At 37.8% G+C, this 21,063-nt stretch overlaps 1 protein-coding gene across 1 annotated transcript; it reads right to left on the minus strand.

Moving 5' to 3' along the window:
• On the minus strand, positions 19,080-19,961 carry LOC107611223. Its single transcript, XM_016313176.1, has one exon. It carries the CDS (start codon positions 19,959-19,961, stop codon positions 19,080-19,082), a length of 882 nt encoding a protein of 293 aa, XP_016168662.1.

The following is a 21,063-nucleotide window of genomic DNA, read 5'->3' on the forward strand; positions in this document are numbered from 1 at the left end:
ATTCTTTTTCTTGGATCAAGTGTGGCACCTTATTTTAAAAACCTCCACGATAGTATAAGAACTTAGGGTGTTACAACATCAACTGTAGATGTATCAATACATTTATTTTATCATTTTTCTTACAATTTAAATGAAATATTTTTTATAACTAAAGAGAATGACAAATAAATGTATTGATGCATCCACAGTTGATTTTGTACCTTTAGAGCTTGTACTTGTTCTCCAGATTATCGACTTGTTCTTATACTGCTGTCATGTAGGACATTCCGTTAATTATTTAACTTTGATCTCACGGTGGGACTACATTGAAGCTAAAAGAACATGACAGGATGAAAAGATTATCTACTTGTTCTTATACTATTTTACCAACAAAACTTAGTTAGAAATGACGGGCTCGGCGAAAGCGACGTGTAGTCGCAAACGGCTCGTTAATTGGAGCTCCGTAACTCAAGTTATGATCAAAACAAGGTTTGGGTGAATAGTAAAATCCCAAACCCTTCTCTTCTCTCTTCTCACCATCCATCTCTCTCTCTTCTGAAACATGAGGCTGAATGCCTCTTAGTTACGGTATTTATATGTTGGACTTGGGCCTAACATGGACCCAGTCTAACCCGCTAAGTGTTTTTGGTCCGTTGGATCCACTTTGGGTCAAAACCTTTAGAATTAGTATCCTGTTTTCAATTCTAAATTATTTTTGTCCTTTTAAAATAATAAATTCAATTTTCAAAATCTCATTTTTTAAAATACGCGGTACTGGACAGACTAGAGCCGGTACTGCTACCTTAAGCATCGGTACACATTTTTACAAAAACTTTTCATAAAAGATACATTTTTCAACACAAAAAAATTCATTAAATTCAAATTTTACCTTTTTATTTTTAAAATATAATTTCTATATTTTTGAACCTATTTCGGTCAGTTAAAGTTATTATTTTATTAAGGCGGTTTTACGTGAAAAACTTCGGTTCTTACATCCTCCCCCTCCTAATTAGGAATTTTGTCCTCAAAATTCGGATCACGTGATATATCCTCCTCGAAGTGTTCTACTACCAGTGTTGTCATTCCAAACGAGCCATCAAAGCCTCTCGTCCACCATAGCACTATCCTGTCGATGTTCCCTCTCGCCTTCCGCTGCGTCACTCTGATTATTCATCACTAATATCTCGAATTACTCCACTACATCAACCAGAAATTTTCCTTTTAATCAAATACTTTTATAATATTTTTCAAAACCTTTAAAACAAATTCAATCTAAACGAGTTCATTGTTAAAACTTTTTCAAAAGAGTCAAAAATCATTTATTCGTAAATCAATCACTTTAAAGCATGATCATTCTAAATTCATTAAAATCTTTAAATCATAACCTTTCAATTTGAATCCCTTTAGTTAAGTTAAGCTTCAAACTAAATTCACAAATTAACAAAATTATAGAACTCACTTTTCTTTTAAATCATATCATTTAATCAAAGAGTTTCGACCTAGTTTCAAAACCAAATCATTTAAACTAAAGTTCCAAACCAAATTTAAAAATCATTCTAAACCTTAAAACTTTTTCAACATGATTCAAGACTATACCAGTTAGAAATCGAAAATCATAATTAAAAATAGCAAAAGCATCAGTCGTTACTTTCGTTGCCACTAGTGTTGAACCGCACTCATCAACTGATATGCCGCAAACTCCACGAACAGATTTTCTGGAACATGCTGAGCTCGTAACGCATAGCCTAGGTTAGTCATCCTCACTACCTCTCCGTTAACGTGATCGACCTCGTCCGTGAGTTGCCATTCGGGTTTTCTTTCCACGCCAAATAATCGATATCAAGGTGATCAGTCTCAATATCTTAAAATCAGTGCTTCAATCATCCCCAAAGGCACTCACAAACAAGCATGCTATGCATATCAAACAGATATCCTAAATAGCACGAAAAAAAATGACCCAGAGTGTGCAACAAAACACAATCGGTCCATCCCTCAGGCTCACAAGGACAAACCGCTCTGATACCACTAAATGTAACACCCCGTTACCCTAAGCCTTACCTCGTGTCATAAAGCAAAGGATAACAAAGTGTCATGACAGTTCTAAGACTCATATAATATTATATATATAGAAAGAAATAGTAATACTAGAAGCCCGATGAAGGAATAAAAGCTCAACTTGCATAATGCGGAATTTCAAAACACGAAGCGTTCACACACGATAACTAAACATATAGGTACGAATAGAACAAGATATAGTATATGAAAAACCTTGTAGATAGCTCCAGGGTACAAAAGGTAATACTTAAATTAAACAAGACATATATATAAGTATGATATACAAAAAGAGGACTAGTCACAGCCTGCGGAGTTTAGGCCGGCTAGTCAAACTGATTACAAACAGAGTTTTGAAGCATAAAAAAAATAGCAACAACCTATCTCTCAAAGTTTTCAGAAATAAAGCCTCTAAGGCAACAAGGTTATATAAATACAAAGGATGAGAGAGTGACTAAATCATAATAAAGCAGAATAAAACAAGGAAGAAACCATACTCCGCTCTGTCACCATCTCGTAACTCACCGAGGTAGGTTACGACCTGCATCTGAAAGACAAAAACAATATATGGTATGAGAAATGGAGGTTCTCAGTATGGTAATAGTGCCTAATATATAAGATGTAAGGTTTTGGGACGCCAAAGAAAATCCTAGAACTTCACACCGATACAGATATTCAAGCTCAGCAAAATAAATAACTTAAACCATAACAACAAACATGGTTATCTAAACTTAGGGGATTTCTAACTAGTACTAATCACACCACTGTATCCCACAGCCTTCACCAACCTAACCCCCGTGCAATCCCATCGCCATCACCTACCGAGCCTCCTCAAACCCAGTGGAAAACGCAATTAATGCAGACAAGAAAGGCACAAGTAATATACATATACAACAAGTAAACAAATAGCAAGTAGACATGTGATTCATTTAGGCATAACTGAAGTTAAGCAAAGCAAACAAGCATATAGAAGATGCATATGATGAATGTCTGTCCTACTGGCTCGTGATATCACTTGTTAGTCTATAAATGCTAACCCGACACATCCTTGCCCGAGGCGCATAGCAACTTACCAATCCTAACAATTCAAAACTATAGCACAACTCATAGCATAATTCTGTTTATACTCATTCCAATTCATCATCCATCATCAATATTTCAATTCATCATTAATACGGCTCCCCATTAGTTCACAAGACAACTCTACCCAATTGGTATACCACGCCTAAGTAACCGTTTTTCTCAATCGACTAATCCATCCTTAGTACTCCAGAAACTTAAGTCTCCGTCTTCTAAAATTTTTACCAGAATATATCTAGTTAAACCCTCTTATAGTATTCTCTATGTTCCAAAGCCAAAAAAATAAGTTAAGACATCCTAGATAAGCGTTGCGGAAGTTTACAAGCTTTCTAGGAAGGTAAAACAGTTAAAAATAAGGTTTTCTTTGAAAAATAGGGTAGTGTGCGTACGCATAGGGTTGTGCGTACACACAATGTAATATCCTAATAACCTTAAGCCTTACCTCTAGCCGTAAAGCAAAGGTTAATCAAAGGTTACGACAATTCTAAGGCTTATACATAAATATATATAGAAAGGAATAATAATTCTAGAAGCTCGATGAAGAAAATAAGCTCAAAAACAGAGTTTCAAAAATGCGAAACGTTCACACGAGGCTAAAAGCATAAGATACAAGATATAAATACAAGAGAAAAGAACATATATAGATATAAGAGTATAATAGCCATAGAGAACTAGTTGCAGCCTGCAGAGTTTAAGCTGACTAGTATATATACAGACATACAGTGTTTTGAAACATTAAAACAACTTATACAATGCCTCTCTCAAGGTAAGCTTCTGGGCAAAAATAAATACAAGAGTGAGAGATCTAATCAAAATAAATCAGAAGACTTCAAAACATAGCAAGGATCCACCGCTCTATCACCATCAAAGCAACCCACCGAGGTGGGTTGCGACCTGCATCTGAAAACAACAACAGAATATGGTATGAGAATCGGAAGTTCTCAGTATGGTAACAGTGTCTAGTGATGTAAGATATAAGACTTCGAGAAACCAGAGGCAATCCTGGAACTTCATATCCATCACAAGATTCAAGCTTAAACCATAAATAAACTTTAAAACATTAACTTTAAAACCACAGAGAAAAAGGGTAATCTATCTTAATGGATTTCTAATCTAACAATTCTCCACTATCCAACAGCCTTCGCCAGCCAAACCACCATGCGATCCCATCGCAACCACCTTCTGAACCTCCTCAATCCTAGTAGAATATACGAGTAATACAATGCAAGTAAAGCACAAGTATAAGCATGTATGTCAAGTAATTCAATAAGCAATTAGGCATGTTATACATTTAGGCAAACTAGACAACTCGGCAAAGCAAACAAACAGATACAATATGCACTTGATGAATGCCTGTCTAATTTGGCTGTGATATCACATCATTGGTTCAACTTCCAACCCAACACATCTCCATGGAAAAAGGGTGATCGCGTACGCAACCACCTGCTCGCGTGCACGAGATGTCCAACCCGAAGGAGTTGCTCGCGTCGCGTGTTGAAGTTCACGTATGCAAGGGTTGAAAGTATGTTAGCTTGCGTACGCAGGCAGTGTTCGCGTACGCGAGATGCCCAACCTGTATGAGTTGGTCACGTCACGTGCACCCTGTCGCGTACGCAGCCCATACTAGACTTAGAAAAATTTCAAATGTTGAAGATTTCAGTTTTTGGCACCAAACTTTAAACAGTCATAACTTTTTCTATAAAAATTCATTTTCATCAAACCTTATATCAATTTAAAGCTCTCAAAGAAACCTTTAATTTAAAACAAATTTTGTTCAATTTCAAGTTTTGATTCTCACGTTAAGATCCGTCAAAGTTCATAATGAGCGGATATTTTATACGCTTTTTGACATTGTTTTCTCAGTGTTTTCAGTATGTTTTGTTAAGTTCTATTATGTTTTAGTAGGTTTTATTGAAAAATTTACTTTTGGGATGCTACTTTGAGATTTTATGTTTTCTTATGATTTTAGGTGATTTTTGGGGTGATTCTGGCAAGTTTTGGAAAAGTCTGATTCAGAGACAAAGAAAGGACAACAGATGCTGTCAAATCCTGACCTTCGTGTATTCAAACGAGCATTTTTGGAGATACAAAGGTCCAAATTACACGTTTTTAACGGAACTTAAAAGCTAACTTCTAGAACTTTCCAGCAATATATAATGGTTTATACTTTGCTTTGGAAATGAAGGCCCAAAATGGGCGTTAAACGCCCAAACTACCCCCATTCTGGCGTTCAACGCCCCAAGAGGAACAAGGCTGTCGTTGAACGCCCAATCCTAGTGTTCAACGCCACAAGGGGAGCAAGGAAGTAGTCAACTACCCCCTAATGTGCGTTCAATGCCCACTCACTCAAGTTGGACACCAAGCTCAACCCAAACACTCACCAAGTGGGCCCAGAAGTGGATTTTTTTTGCACCTCTAGCTTAGTTTCTTTCATTATTCTAATTTCTAATTATTATTAGTCTTTTTAAGTCTCGTCATTAGTATAAATAAGGGGAGATCACCATTGTTTAGAAGATCTCTAGCACCACCTTCGAATATTTCATATTGTTCTTTATACAATATGAGCAACTAAACCTCCTAAGTTAGGGTTAGGAGCTCTGGTGACTGCTATAGATTAATGTAATTACTTCTCTACTTCAATCTATGTTTGATTCTATTCTATGATGCATTGTCATCCTTCATCCTTATGAATCTCGCTTCTACATGAGTTTCTTATAAGTCCTGACCTGGATAGTATTGAGCTACAGCTTGAGGATGCATCACGGATTCCAACAGAGTTATCTAGATTAATCGGGGTATGTGACATATAACCTCGATAGTCAGGAGCAATTAAGGTTCCTGTGGCTCAAATGGCTAGAACCATAAGAGCAACAGTCTCTGATCCAGAGGATCTGACCTTGTCTATGGCGTTTTGAGTAGGATCACCAAAGGGATTGACTTGCGCGCGCTTCACCCTCTCCCAGATTAATCTAGTCTGTTCGGATGTTTGGTCTGGACCTGAGGAGATTAATGACCACGACCCATGGCTTAATCACTTACAGCCTTTCCATTGAAGGAATCATTCATCACTGAAGTAGAGAGTACTACGTGTTAATTCAGAAGAAGAAGAAGAAGCATTTTCGAAGCCTTAGCTACTTCTAATTACTCTTTTTTTTCATTCGATCGTTATTGCTTGTTTATGCACCTACAACAATCAAAACTATCTTTCTATTCGCCTGACTAAGATCTGCAGGATAACCACAGCTTTCTCAATCCGGTAATCCTCGTGGGATTCGATCCTCACTCACCTGAGGTATTACTTGGACGACCCGGTGCACTTGCCGATTCAGTTGTCCGAGTTCACAAATTCGCGCACCAAGTTTTTTGGCACCATTACCGAGGATTATTTGTGATTGACAAACTAACGGTTGTCTTGCTCCTTAGATCAGGTACTTTTACTGTTTTTCATTTTGTGTTTCTTATTTTCTTCTTAAATTTTCAAAAAAAATTCAAAAAAAAATTCACCTTTTACTTTTGTTTAAGTCCTGTGTCAATTTTTAAGTTTGGTGTCCCTTTGGTTTTCAATTCTCTCCTTGAGTCTTTTTTAAACTTGTTCTTGTTTTTCTTTCTTGGTGTTCGAACCGTTCTTGCTATTTTTCTTGTTTTAATTTCAAAATTTTTAAGTTTGGTGTCTTTTAGTGTTTTTCCCTTCAAATTTTCGAAAAGAGTGTCAATTGATTTCAAAAATCTTAAGTTTGGTGTCTTGTTAGTATTTATCTTTTCTTTTAAATTCAAAAACAAAATATTTTATAAAAATATGTTTTCGAAAATCTTTAAAATTTAAACTTCAAATCTTAAGTTTGGTGTCTCATTAGCTATCTTTTTGTTTTTATTTAAATCTTCTCTAATCTCATTCTTTAAATTTCAAATTTTTTTATCTTATCTTTCTTTTCAAATTCAGTTTTTAAAAGTTTAGTATTTGATTAGTTTCCCTTTCTAAATTTGAATTTCAAATCTTTTCTTATCTTAGTTTAATTTTAAAATTTTCAAATCTTTTCTCTCTTTTAAATTTGAATTTTAAAATCTATAATTTTAAATCTTATCTTATTTTATCTCTCTCCCTCTTGACTTTTTCAAAATTTTAAATTTAAAATCTTTATTTGACTTTCTCTTTTTGAACTCCAAACTCCAATCTTATCTTATTTTATCTCTCTCCCTCTTGACTTTTTCAAAATTTTAAATTTAAAATCTTTATTTGACTTTCTCTTTTTAAATTTTAAACTTTTTCAAAATCAAATCTTTTCTCTTTAATTCTAAAATCTTATCTTGTTTCATTTGGCTCTTTCTTTTTAAAATTAATTTTTCAACTCTTTGATTGAATTTTTCTTTTCAAATTTCAAATATTTTTAAAATTAATTCTTTTATTTTATTTTCAAATCTTCTTAATTAGTTACTTGTTTGTTTCATTTTAATTTTAAAAGTTTGATTCTTTCTAATTCTTCTTTCTCTCTCCTCTTTTTCAAAAATCTCTTATTTCTTTCTCTCGTCTATTTTAGAAAATCTTCCTCTTCTTTCTCTCTCTTTTTTTCGAAAATCTTTTTTCTCTTTCTCTCTCTTTAATTCGAAAATCTTCTTTTCTTCACTCTCTATTTTCGAAAACTTCTTCTTTTTAAATAAAAGATATCTTCTTTTCTTTTCTTCATCTATCTCTCTAATAAAGGACCTTTATACTCTGACATATAGAATCCTTTCTTCTTCTCTTCTTGGCTTCTTTCTTCTTATTTATGAACAAGAGTAAGGATAAAGAACCTCTCTTTGATCTAGATCCTGAACCTGAAAGGACTCTGAGAAGGTGTCTGCAACAGGCTCAAGCTAGCAGATCCGTAAAGAACCTAACAGGAGCTCTAGAACAAGAAGCTGAGGAAACAACAATGGCAGCCAATCCAGACAATAGAGGCGACGCAAGAAAGGTCCTAGGATCTTATACTGCACCCAATTCTGACTTTTATGGGTGCATCATCTCCATTCCTACCATTAGGGCAAACAACTTTGAGTTGAAGCCTCTACTGGTCATTTTATTTCAGCAGAACTGCCAGTTTCATGGACTTCTACAGGAAGATCCAAATGAATTCATATCTGACTTCTTGCAGATATGTGACACTGTCAAGACTAATGGAGTAAATATAGAAGTCTACAAGCTCATGCTCTTTCCTTTGCATTAAGAGACAAAGCAAGGCTATGGCTGGATTCCCAACCTAAGGAAAGCCTAGATAGCTAGGAGAAGGTGGTCAATGGATTCTTGACCAAGTTCTTTTTACCTCAAAAGTTGAGCAAGCTAAGGGTGGAAGTACAAACCTTCAGACAAAAAGAGGGTGAATCCCTCTATGAGGCTTGGAAAAGATACAAGCAGCTAATCAGGAGATCCTTCTAACATGATCTCAGATTGAACTATGTTAGATATCTTCTATGATGCAATAGTCTATCTGAAATCTCCAAGCTGGCATTGGACCATTCTGCAGGTGGATCACTCCACTTGAAGAAGACGCTTGAAGAGGCGCAAGAGCTTATTGACATGGTCGCTAACAACCAATACATGTAGATTTCTGATAGGAACCCTGTGAACAATGGGGATACACAGAAGAGAGGCTTCCTAGAGGTAAGTATCTTAGATGCTATCTTAGCTCAAAATAAGCTCATGTCTCAACAGATCAATATGATCACTCAGTACTTGAATGGGACACATAACTCAGAGGCTTACTGCCCAAAGATAGCCTATGAGGTTGACGTAGGTGATAACATCTGGACCACCATGGAGGAGGTTAACTACATTGGAAACTCCAACAACAATCCCTATTCGAATACTTTCAATCAGGGATGGAGCAACCACTCTAACTTTGGATGGAGAGATCAGCAAAAGCCTCAACAAGGCTTCAGCAACAATCAGAATGGAATGAACCAAAACTGGTTCAACAATAAACCATTCGAACCTTCTTAGCAGCAGATGGAGACACCCAAGCAGAGCCTCTCTGACTTGGCTACGATAGTTTCCAACCTTTCCAAGGCCACACATAATTTCATGGCTAAAACTAGATCTTCTATCCGGAACTTGGAGATACAAGTTAGTCAGCTGAGTAAGAGGATTCCAGAGATCCATTCAAACACTCTTCCAAGTAACACAGAGGTGAATCCAAAGGAAGAGTTCAAGACCCTCACGACAGAGGTAGTAACCAAACCCAAGGAGGAGCCTACTGTTGAGGAGCTCAAGGAAATCAGAGCTTATGAGGAGACTGAAACAGTCACCTTGCACGCCCCTGTGTTAAGAGAGGAATATGAAGAATACTCTTCTTCAGAAGATGATGAGGAGTCCAAGGAAGAGTAAATTGCTCGGTACCTGGCCATCCTCAGGAAGCTGAGAGCCAACTCCTCTTATGTAGAGGTGTTGGAGAATGAACCTCCAATTCTGACCAAGGAGTGTAGTGCCTTGGTTTAGAAAAAGCTTCCTCAGAAGCTCCCGAATCTCGAAAGTTTCCTAATTCCCAGCACTATAGGACCATCACCTTTGAGAAAGCACTACGTGACCTTGGCTCAAGCATCAATTTGATGCCTCTGTCTGTAATGAAGAGGCTAGGAGTACTGGAGGTGCAGCATGCCATAATCTCATTGGAGATGGCAGATAAGACCCTAAAAAGGGCGTATGGTATGGTGGAGAATGTCCTGGTAAAGGTTGAAGACCTTTACATCCCTGCTGACTTTGTGATTCTAGGCACAGGGGAGGACATAGATTAATCCATCATCCTTGTAAGGCCTTTCCTAACCACTGCTAAGGCCTTAATTGATGTGGAAAGAGGTGAGCTAGTCTTAAGACTACATGAAGATTGTACCTTGTTCAAGATACCCAACCCTCAGTCTCCCTTTGACAGAGTTGGTACCATAGTACAACGCATTGTGTTTCAGCCTTCCCTCTCAGTGCAGAGCTTTACAGAGTCCCCAGAAACCAATCCTAAGTTTGGTGTTGGGCAAGCATCATCAAGCACTGAGAAGGAAGGTACTAAGAAGAAGGTACCTAAGGGCTGGAGCCACAAGAAGATCCCTACTGAAGGCCTCTCACCTAGGATGAGAGTTGTCTTCACCCAAAGTCCAGTCCTTTCATACACACAGTGAGCAGAATCCTATCTCTAGAACATGTGGAGCTCATTCATGAGAGTACAGGAGGAAAGTTCACTGTAAGGGGTGAAATTCTGAGCCCCTACTATCTCCATAATGGAGCCGCCCATCAAGCTAGTGAAGGTAAAGAAGCGCTTGTTGGAAGGCAACCCAACCATTAATATTGAGTTATTATTTTCTTTTCAATTATTTTAAGTTTGATATTATAGTTTTCCATTTTATTTTTTGATGTTTGTGATCATGTACAACATTTAGAATAATGACAGAAACATGCAGAACTGAAAACAGAACACCCTGGAAAAACCCCCTTGTTGGCACTGAACGCCAGACAAGGAGGGACTTGGGCGTTCAACGCCCCGAATGGACATGGAGCTGGCGTTGAACACCAGGAAAGGAGCATCCTGGGCGTTCAATGCTCCAAAAGGAGAGAAGCCTGGAGTTGAACGCCAAAAAGGGGGTGCTCTGGGAGTTCAACGCCGCACAAGGGGCAGCTAGCCCCAACCCTTTACCCCTCTATAGGCATTCAACGCCCACTCCTGGCGTTGAACGCCAGGTAGGGGGCAGGTAGCTTGAGTTCTGCAACCTTCCCAGCTAAGTGGGTCCCACAGAATCTTCACCTACCCCACCTTCTTCTCTCTCCTACATTCTAAACCTTGAAACTCACACCCTACTTTCCTTCTTCCCCATACACCCTCAACCAATCACATCCACATCACCTTTTCTTCTTCCCAACACACCATCATAATTTTCATCATTCAATTCCCACCAACCCTACCCACTTCAAATTCAAACCATTCCCACCCATTCTTCCCTCTCTCATAACCGAATCCTAGCCCACCCCCATCCTATAAATACCCCTCATACATCCATTCATACACACTCCTCATAAACAATCTCTCCCTTTAACTCTATACACTTTCCACCCACTTATTCTTCTTCACTCCCCCACTTGGCCGAAGCCATCCTCCTCCTCCTCTTCTATACTTCTTTCTTCTACTCCATTCTTTTCTTTTTTGTTCTTATTTGCTCGAGGATGAGCAAAATTCTTAAGTTTGGTGTTGCAAAAGTCTTACTTTTTTACTTCTACCATTCCTAAGTATGGCACCAAAGACCAGTGAAGTCTCAAGGAAGAGAAAGGGAAAGGCTCCCGCTTCTTCTTCCGAACCATGGGAGTTGTGGAGATTCCTCACAAGATCCCACCAAGATCACTTCTATGCTGTGGTGAGGCATAAAATGGTGATTCCTGAGGTCCCCTTTAAGCTCAAGGAGGATGAGTATCTGAAAATCCTTGAAGAAATATGGAGAAGGGACTGGGAAATTCTTGCCCATCCTATTTCAGCTGTTGGTACACTAATGGTGCAAGAATTCTATGCCAACGCTTGGGTCACAAAGGGGCATGACACTAGTGTCAACCCACAACCTAAGCACTACCGCACCATGGTTTGAGAGCAACTATTGGACTTCAGTCCAGAAAGTGTAAGGATGGCGCTCCAACTGCCTCAGATGCTAGGAGACCCACAGTCCTACACTAAAAGGGTCAACTCCGACCAATGACTAGAGTAAGTCCTTGCCGACATTTGTGTGGAAGGATCCCAATGGAGGCTAGATGCACACGGCAAGCCCTACCAACTAAGTAGGCTTAACCTCAAGCCAGTGGCAAGAGGATGGTTGGAGCTTGTGCAACGCTCCATCATCCCTACTAGTAACCAGTCTGAAGTTACTATTGACCGAGCAATAATAGTGAATTGCATCATGCTCGGAAATGAAGTAGAGGTGCATGAGGTAATCCCTCAAGAAATATACAAGGTAGCCACAAAAGCCTCCACCAAGGTAAGGCTAGTCTTCCCATACCTCATCTACCGCATGTGCAATTCGGTTGGAATTAACTTTGTGGGTGACGCTCTCATTGAGAAAGATAAGCCCATCACAAGGGCAAGGATGGAGAGTGTCAGAGAGCCAGCACAAGGACCCCAACAAGAGCCTGTACAACTACCTCAACCTGAGATCCCTGAGATGCCTCAAGGGATATATTTTCCTTTCCATGACTATTAGGATCAATTGAATACCTCAATAGGGGAGATGAGCTCAAACGTGGAGTAGCTGAGGGTGGAGCACACTGAGCACGCCACTACCCTCCATGAAATGAGAGAATATCAGAAAAGGATGATGGAGTAGCAGCAGAAGCAAAGGCGTGAGATAGAGGAGCTCAAACGCTCCATTAGACTCTCAAGAGGGAGCAGCAGCCGCCATTACTAAGGTTGTTGAGTCCCATTACCCCTCTCTGTCTTATTTTGTTTTCACTGTACTTTTATTTGTTTTATGTTTTCTTTTCTAAGTCATAATCACAAGTAACATTTTATCCTTTTCTAGTTTATTTCTAGCTTTATTTTGTTATTAGATATCCACTGTATCACCACCATGCTTAAAGAAAAAAAATTATTTGAAAAAGAAACAGTAAGATGCATGAATTTTGAGTTTATCATGAATTATTCCAATTGTTTTGATGTGGTGGTATTGCATTTAATTCTGAATGTATGACTTAACAGTGCATAATTGATATTGGAATTGAGAATATTGACTCTTGAAAGAACAAAGGATTTAGAGAATTATTATTGACTTTCTGAAAAATAAAAAACATTGATTTTTGAAGCAAGAAAAAGTAGCAGAAAAAGAAAAATAAAAAGAAAAAAAAGGGAAAAATAAAAATAAAAAGAAAAAGAATGCTCATAAAAGAAAATTCAAAAGAGCAAGGATCCAAGGTTTTGAGCATCAATGGTTAGGAGGGCCCATCAAAAACTTCGGCCTAAAAAGCTCAAATGAGCTGCTTCCCCTAACTAAATACTTGTGGTGTGAAGGTGTCAAGTGAAAAGCTTGAGACTGAGCAGTTAAAGTCATGATCCAAAGCAAAAGAGTACGCTTAAGAACACTGGACACCACTGTCTGGGACTTTAATCAAAGCTAAAGTCGAATCCAAAGGGTTCCCCCAGTTAAGTGTCTGTGGCGTTCATATATCCGGTGGTAATACGGGAAAACAAAAAGTTTAGAGTCACGGCTAGGCTAAAAAAGGTGCAAAGCACCAAAAAGAAACTGTGTTCAAGAATCAAGTAGAGATAAACTAAGAGAATCAATAATATCATCCGGATTCTAGTTCTAAAAGAAGTCAATATTTCTAAACTTCAAAGGAAAGTGAGATGCCAAAACTGTTCAAAAGTAAAGAGTTGTTAGCCCCGCTCATCATTTGGAACTGAGCTTCATTGAAAAACTTTAAAACTTATTGTAAATCCCTCTTCTTCTTAGTCCAACTTATTTTTTGTTGCTTGAGGATAAACAATAGTTTAAGTTTGGTGTTCTGATGAGCTGATATTTTATACGCTTTTTGGCATTATTTTCTTAGTGTTTTCAGTATGTGTTGTTAAGTTCTATTATGTTTTAGTAGGTTTTATTGCAAAATTCACTTTTGGGATGCTACTTTGAGCTTTTATATTTTTCTTATGATTTTAGGTAATTTTTGGGTGATTCTGGCAAGTCTTGGAAAAGTTTGATTTAGAGACAAAGAAAGGACAACAGATGCTGTCAGATCCTGACCTCTGTGTATTCAAACGAGCATTTCTGAAGCTACAGAGGTCCAAATATATAATGGTCTATAACTTCCAGAGCTTTTCAGTAATATATAATGGTCTATACTTTGCTTTGGAAATGAAGACCCAAAATAGGCGTTGAACGCCCAAACTACCCCCTTTTAGCGTTCAATGCCCAAAAAGGATCAAGGCTGGCGTTGAATGCCCAATCCTAGCGTTCAACACCACAAGAGGAGCAAGGAAGTAGAAAACTACCCCCTAGTGGGTGTTCAATGCCCACTCACTCAAGTTGGACGCCAAGCTCAACCCAAACACTCTCCAAGTGGTCCCAAAAAGTGGATTTTTGTGCACCTCTAGCTTGGTTTCTTTCATTATTTTAATTTCTATTTATTATTAGTCTTTTTAACTCTAGTCATTAGTATAAATAAGGGGAAATTGCTATTGTTTAGGAGATCTCTAGCACCACCTTCGAATATTTCATATTGATCTATATACAATATGAGCAACTAAACCTCCTAAGTTAGGGTTAGGAGCTTTGCTGACTCCTATGGATTAATGCAATTAATTTTCTACTTCAATCTATATTTGATTCTATTCTATGATGCATTGTCATCCTTCATCCTTATGAATCTCGATTCTACATGAGTTCCTTACGAGTCCTGACTCGGATAGTATTGAGCTACAGCTTGAGGATGCATCATGGGTTCCAACAGAATTATCTGGATTAATCGGGGTATGTGACATATAACCTCCATAATCAAGGGGAATTGAGGTTCCTGTGGCTCAAAGGGCTAGATCCATAAGAGCAGCAGTCTCTGATCTGGAGGATCCGACCTTGTCTGTGGCATTTTGAGTAGGATCACCAAAGAGATTGACTTGCATGCGCTTCACCCTCTCCCAGATTGATCTAGTCCGTTTGGATGTTTGGTCTGCACCTGAGGAGATTAATGACCACGACTCATGGCTTAATCACTTATAGCCTTGCCATTGAAGAAATTATTCATGACTGAAGTAGAGAGTACAACGTGTTAATTCAGAAGAAGAAGCATCTCCAAACCCTTAACTACTGCTAATTACTGATTTTTTTTTACATTCGATCGTTATTGCTTATTTATGTGCCTATAACAATCAAAACTATCTTTCTATTCGTCTGACTAAGATCTGTAGGATAACTACAGCTTGCTCAATCTGGCAATCCTCGTGGGATTCGACCCTCACTCACCTGAGGTATTACTTGGACGACCCGGTTCGCTTGCCGGTTTAGTTGTGCGAGTTCACAAATTCGCGCACCAGTTCACCCAAAAACTGGTTTTTACCAAAAATAACAAGGTTCTCAACTTTTCAAAATTCACAACCAAAACCCAATCAAAACCAAATATACTACACCCAAAAAAGTTTCAAGTTGACTAAATATTACTCATGCACCTTCTATGTCATTCCTTATCATTCCAACATACAATTTCACTCATTTCATCCAGAATTTCTCACTCCATGCATCATCCCACTATCCTCAACTTTTACCAACATCATTAAGCATCAAAATTCACTATAAACACTCCAAATCATCAAGTTCAAGCCTCATTCCAATAATGAATAATAATATCAAAGTGTAACATCATAATTCATCAAATCAACAACACCATCATTCATTATCAAATCCAACAATCAATTCAATCTAAACCTATCCTATGGGTCACTAGCCTAAGTGTCCAAAAATATTATATATTACATAGAGAAAATTGAAACCATATCTTGGTCGATTCTCAATATGCACAAAATCACCAAATTTGAACTCCAACAAGCTTCAACTCACCAAAAGCCACTAATTCAAGAACCAATGCTCCAATAATCACAATTCCAAGCTAGACATACATAATTTATGATAAATCAATACCTAGGGTTCTTAATTACACAAACTCACAAGGGATAAGAGCAAGCTTACCTTACCCACAGTTGATTAGGACAAAATCCACTAAGTACCTGGTGCTAGATTGTACCTAAATAATCAAAATCACAAGAACCACTCATACACCATAGCCAAATTTGAATCTGTTATAGAAGGAAGAACTGGGCAAGAAATTGAAAATTTCTTACCACTTTGTTTTGATAAAATCGAAGAGCTCGACGAGAGCTTCGCGTGGCAACTAACAGCACGCGAATTGGAGCTCTAGAGAGTGAGATATAACTCCAAGAAGAAGATGATGAATAGTGAATGAAAACCTCAGCTCTCCTCTCTTTAATTTCACGTTGCTGCTGCTGTTTGGTATTAAAAGTGGCTGAAATGGCCACTTAAATGGCTTTATATATGTTGGGCTTGGGCCCAACTTGGGCCTAATCCAACTCGTTAGCGTTTTTGGTCCGTTTGGCCTAATTTTTCGGGCCAAACCTTTTAAATTAGTGTCTGATTTTTAACTTTAATTATTTTTCTAAGTTTTCTACAGTTTTTATTATTCTCACACAATACCGGAAAGACTTAAGTCGGTACTGCTGGCTAATTTTACCGGTATGCGTTTTTACGCAATTTTCCGCAGAAAATTACATTTTCCAACTCAGAAAAATCTATTGAGTCCAAAAATCATATTTAAATTTTCTAATTAATATTCTAAAATTTTGAACCTATTTTGGGCAATTAATTTATTATTATTTTATATTGATTAATCGGTTAATATTTCCAGTTCTTACATTCTCCCCACCAAATTAGAAATTTTGTCCTCAAAATTTGGTTTACTCACCATCACTATTAAAGGTTCCCTCAACTTAAACCTACCTCTCACATTCATCATTTTATTCCTCCACGTCAACTCAAATTCTTATTTACATCTTTTATTCTTATCTATAACTCCATATTTTAACTGAATTCAAGCCTATATCGTACTTGTCCTTCTCACTCTTAGCTCCCTTCAATAAACCTCAATACAACATTAGCATTTCAATTCAATGCTCTCCAAATCTATCTTTCAAATAAATAAGTTCCTATTTCAATCTAAGTCCAAAGTCATCATGATCAAATATCGCGATCCCTATCTTTCCGACACAACAATTGCATTCAGTTATCACCCAAATTTAATTTATTCGTCTACCCTCATCTTCACATCCTATCCCAACTCATTCTAATCTTACAGCCACAATCAAACTTAGTTTCTTAAAGGTCCTTACTTACCTTAACCCACTAAACTCTTTAAGTATTCAAGCCTAAGATACGTTTAGTCATTATCTTACGACCTCTATTCACAACTATCATGTGCTATTGCATTCTGCAAGTTTCTGCTGCACCATTCTGATTTTTAGTCACTAATTAACTAACTAATCCAAATGTTCAATCAAGTCATACATCATTTATCGGATTACAAAACCCAGGCTTACTTCTGAACTTCCTCAACTTGACCCAAATAGCGTTTACGCTTATCCTAAGACTAATTCCTAACTTAGTGCCTTATAGCATCTCTATGCCTAATTCTAATCTTAAACGATTTTCTACCGCTCCAAATACAATATCCATCAATTTCCAACCACTCAACACTTTCAAAGCTTAACAACAATTCTTATACTAACCACAACTTCACCACCATCCACTCAATCACACTCATAACACACTCAATCATTCCAACACCTAAAATATTCTATTCTCCATTTTCTCTACTCATTTGACAAAATCCCAAGGTCCACAATACCACCATACCATTTATTCCACATCTAATTATCCAATTCATTCATAATTTCATCAATGTATACCATTCAACCTCCCTTAGACATACCAAACAACTAATAAATTTCTACTTATCATAACTAAAATCAAATGTTAAACTCAGCCAAAAATTCAAGCCTAAATTTATTCTCACTTATTTTTCTCCTTCTCTACTTACCTCTGCACTCTATAATTCACCAAGTACCAAATGTTATATTAACCACCCTATAATCTACCAGTAAAAACCAAAATCAAGTGCGAAAATCCCTAGTGACAACTTAACTCAAATTCATAGTCCTTTAGTAATTACATCCATCTCCATGGGGGTAGTTCCTCCTTGCTCCACATCTTCGACACAATCACAAATGCAGCAGGCTCCAGATCGTGAGTCAAAGAATTCACTTCGTGCAGCCTCAATTGTCGCGATGCATAAACCATTACATCTTGATGTTGAACGCACTCCAAGATTTTCCTATGAAACGTACCAGTAGATCCTTAACGGTCCATGGGGTTCAAGCAGTGCAAACACTTGCGCTGTAGTTAATCTTTCTTTTAAGGTTTGAAGAATTTCCCCTCATAATCTGACATTCGCACCAATGGGCACCTTTGTGTGTCGACTCAGCCTTCGGTAACTCCATTTACAAAACCAAAACTTCACAACCCCTCGTAAGGTCGCATGCTCACTGGTTTCATCCTTCATGTTCATAAATTGTGTCGTAAGGAACTAACATATCGAAGGTTGCGTCTAAGGATTGTATGCAATGTCGAAATGAGCTCAAGTTATCTGATGGAATATCAAGCTCGAAAGAAAGCAAACAATTTCGAATGGTATACATAAGAAATTGAAAAGATACATTTTGTTGTGATCAGACAAGGTTGTAGAAAATAAGAAAATGCACCAGAAAGAGAGTTAAATTACACCTCAAGAAAGAGATTTTAAATTAGTAATCTTTGGTGGAAATAATAAGGCAAATTGAATTCAAAATAGGTTTGTACTGATTTTAAGAGGATTACGAGCCCTTGAATAAAGGCGGTTTAACCCAACCGTACACGTTCAGGATTACACCAAGGAGTACAAGATTTGCGCGAGGATATGTGAAAACAAGGAATAGGATTGGACAAGGTTCAATTTATTCACCAAGAGGGATTCTGAAATAAAGAACTTTATGGTAATTTACAAGGGAAAAGATAGGTCAGTTCACAAGGATGTATTGGTGCTCTCATTCGTATAAAACCTCACACCGCCATTAAGATCATCGTACTTCTACAGAGTTACTCTAACTTGTTGGTCTTTAAGAATTTTGATTATTCGCTCACGTCAACCAAAAATGTCCCTAGGTTCTGTTAGCTCTGTCAGCAATAATCTAAGCGGCACAAGTGAATTTGATCCTAAATTTGATACTATGTTTGACACTTTAGTCTCAAACCCTCATCTCTATCATAAGCTATTAGTAAACGTGGTGTTCTAATATCACGCATTGCAGTTATAGCTTTATAACCAATTATACACCTACCTCTTACCTCAGGCTCCCACATAGGGCATTCACAGCGAATACACGACTTCACTGTTGGTTCTGACTCGCATCCTGGTTTTTTCCACGACAGCAATTCTTGGCAATGTGTCCAAACAGTCCAAAAGTATAACATCGACCATTTCTTTTCGCCTGATGAAACTGGACATTGTTTTTTCTTCTGAGGTTTCTTTGACCATGAGGATGCTGAGTGGCATGTCCTTCCCTTTTGAAGATCTGGCCTCTTGGTGGAAAATACTTTCCATGACCTCTGCTACTAGTACCCCCACGAGTATCTCTCATTAAAGTCATCTTCTGAATGCAATCTTCCACATCTCTTGCCTTGTTCATCAATTTCAAGAATTCCCTAATCTCCAATGGAGCCACAACACTCATGATATCTTCCCTCAGCCTTACTCGGTATTTGATGCATTTCCAGCCCTCATAGGACTCAGGGGCACCCTGACTTATTCTCAAGAACCTACAGAGTTCCTCGAACTTGCTGGTGTATTCAGCTTCAGTCATGGACCCTTGCTTCAACCGTAAGCATTTCAACTTTTTGGCTTCCCTTATTGACTCATGAAAGTACCTCTTGTAGAAAGCTTCCTGGAATAACGTCCATGTAATGTCCATATTCTGTTGGTGTAGCAGTCGGTGCTCTCCTTGCCACCATTGTTGAGCTTCTCCCACTAGTTGATAAGTCGCATATTCCACAAACTGGTCATACGGTACATGTTGAGTTTGCAATGCACGTTCCACGGCTTGGAACCAGTTGTCTGCTTCAGTAGGGTTTGTTGATCCATTAAAAATCGGCAGGTCAACTTTCAAGAAAGCAGCTAGAGTTCTCGGAACACCATCTAAGCTGTCCCCAGCACTCTCTTCATTTTCATTTCTAGATGATTGCCTTGTCCACCACATAGCATGAATAGTCATAGCAGTGGTCGCTTGAATCATGTTAATTAAGTTAGTCATCGCTGCCATGAATTCAACGTGATTTTCCGTTTACGGGTTACCTTCACTCTCTCTTTGAGTACGTGTCTGACCTCATCTGTGAATTGCCATTCAGGATCCTGTCCACACCAAGCAATTGATATCAAGGTGATCAGTCTCAATATCAAAAGTCTAGTGCTTCAATTATCCCAAAAAGGCACTCACAAACAAGCATGCTATGTAATATCAAGTAGATAACCTAAATAGCATCAAAGAAAAAGACACAGAGTATGCATTGAAGCACAATCGGTTCATTCTTCAGGTTCACGAGGACGAACCGCTCAGATACCACTAAATGTAACACCTTAATTACCCTAAGACTTACCTCTAGCGGTAAAGTAAAGGTTAATCAAAGGTTACAACAATTCTAAGGTTTATACATAAATATATATAGAAAGGAATAATAATTCTAATAGCTCGATGAAGAAAATAAGCTCAAAAATAGAGTTTCAAAAACGTGAAACGTTCACACGAGGCTAAAAGCATAAGATATAGGATATAGATATAAGAGAAAAGAACATATATAGATATAAGAGTATAATAGCCATAGAGAACTAGCCGCAACCCGTGAGGTTTAAGCCGACTGGTATATATACAGACATACAGAGTTTTGAAACATTAAAACAGCTTATATAATGCCTCTCTCAAGGTAAGCTTCTAGGCAAAAATAAATACAAGAGTGAGAGATCTTATCAAAATATATCAAAAGACTTCAAAACATAGCAAGGATCTTCCGCTCTGTCTCTATCAAAGCAACTCACCGAGGTGGGTTGCAACCTGCATCTGAAAACAACGGAATATGGTATGAGAACTGGAGGTTCTCAGTATAGTAACAGTACCCAGTGATGTAAGATATAAGACTCTGGGATGCTAGAGGAAATCCTGAAACTTCATATCCATCACAAGATTCAAGCTTAAACCATAAACAAACTTTAAAACATTAACTTTAAAACCACAGAGAAAAAGGGTAATCTATCTTAATGGATTTCTAATCTAACAATTCTATGTTGTCCCACAGCCTTCGCCAACCTAACCGCCATACGAT

This window comes from Arachis ipaensis, chromosome B08, assembly GCF_000816755.2.
Source record: "Arachis ipaensis cultivar K30076 chromosome B08, Araip1.1, whole genome shotgun sequence".
Lineage (NCBI taxonomy): Eukaryota > Viridiplantae > Streptophyta > Magnoliopsida > Fabales > Fabaceae > Arachis > Arachis ipaensis.

Excerpts from the sequence above, each read along its gene's own strand:
- LOC107611223 (XM_016313176.1), bottom strand. The coding sequence starts at position 19,961 with ATGACTATTCATGCTATGTGGTGGACAAGGCAATCATCTAGAAATGAA.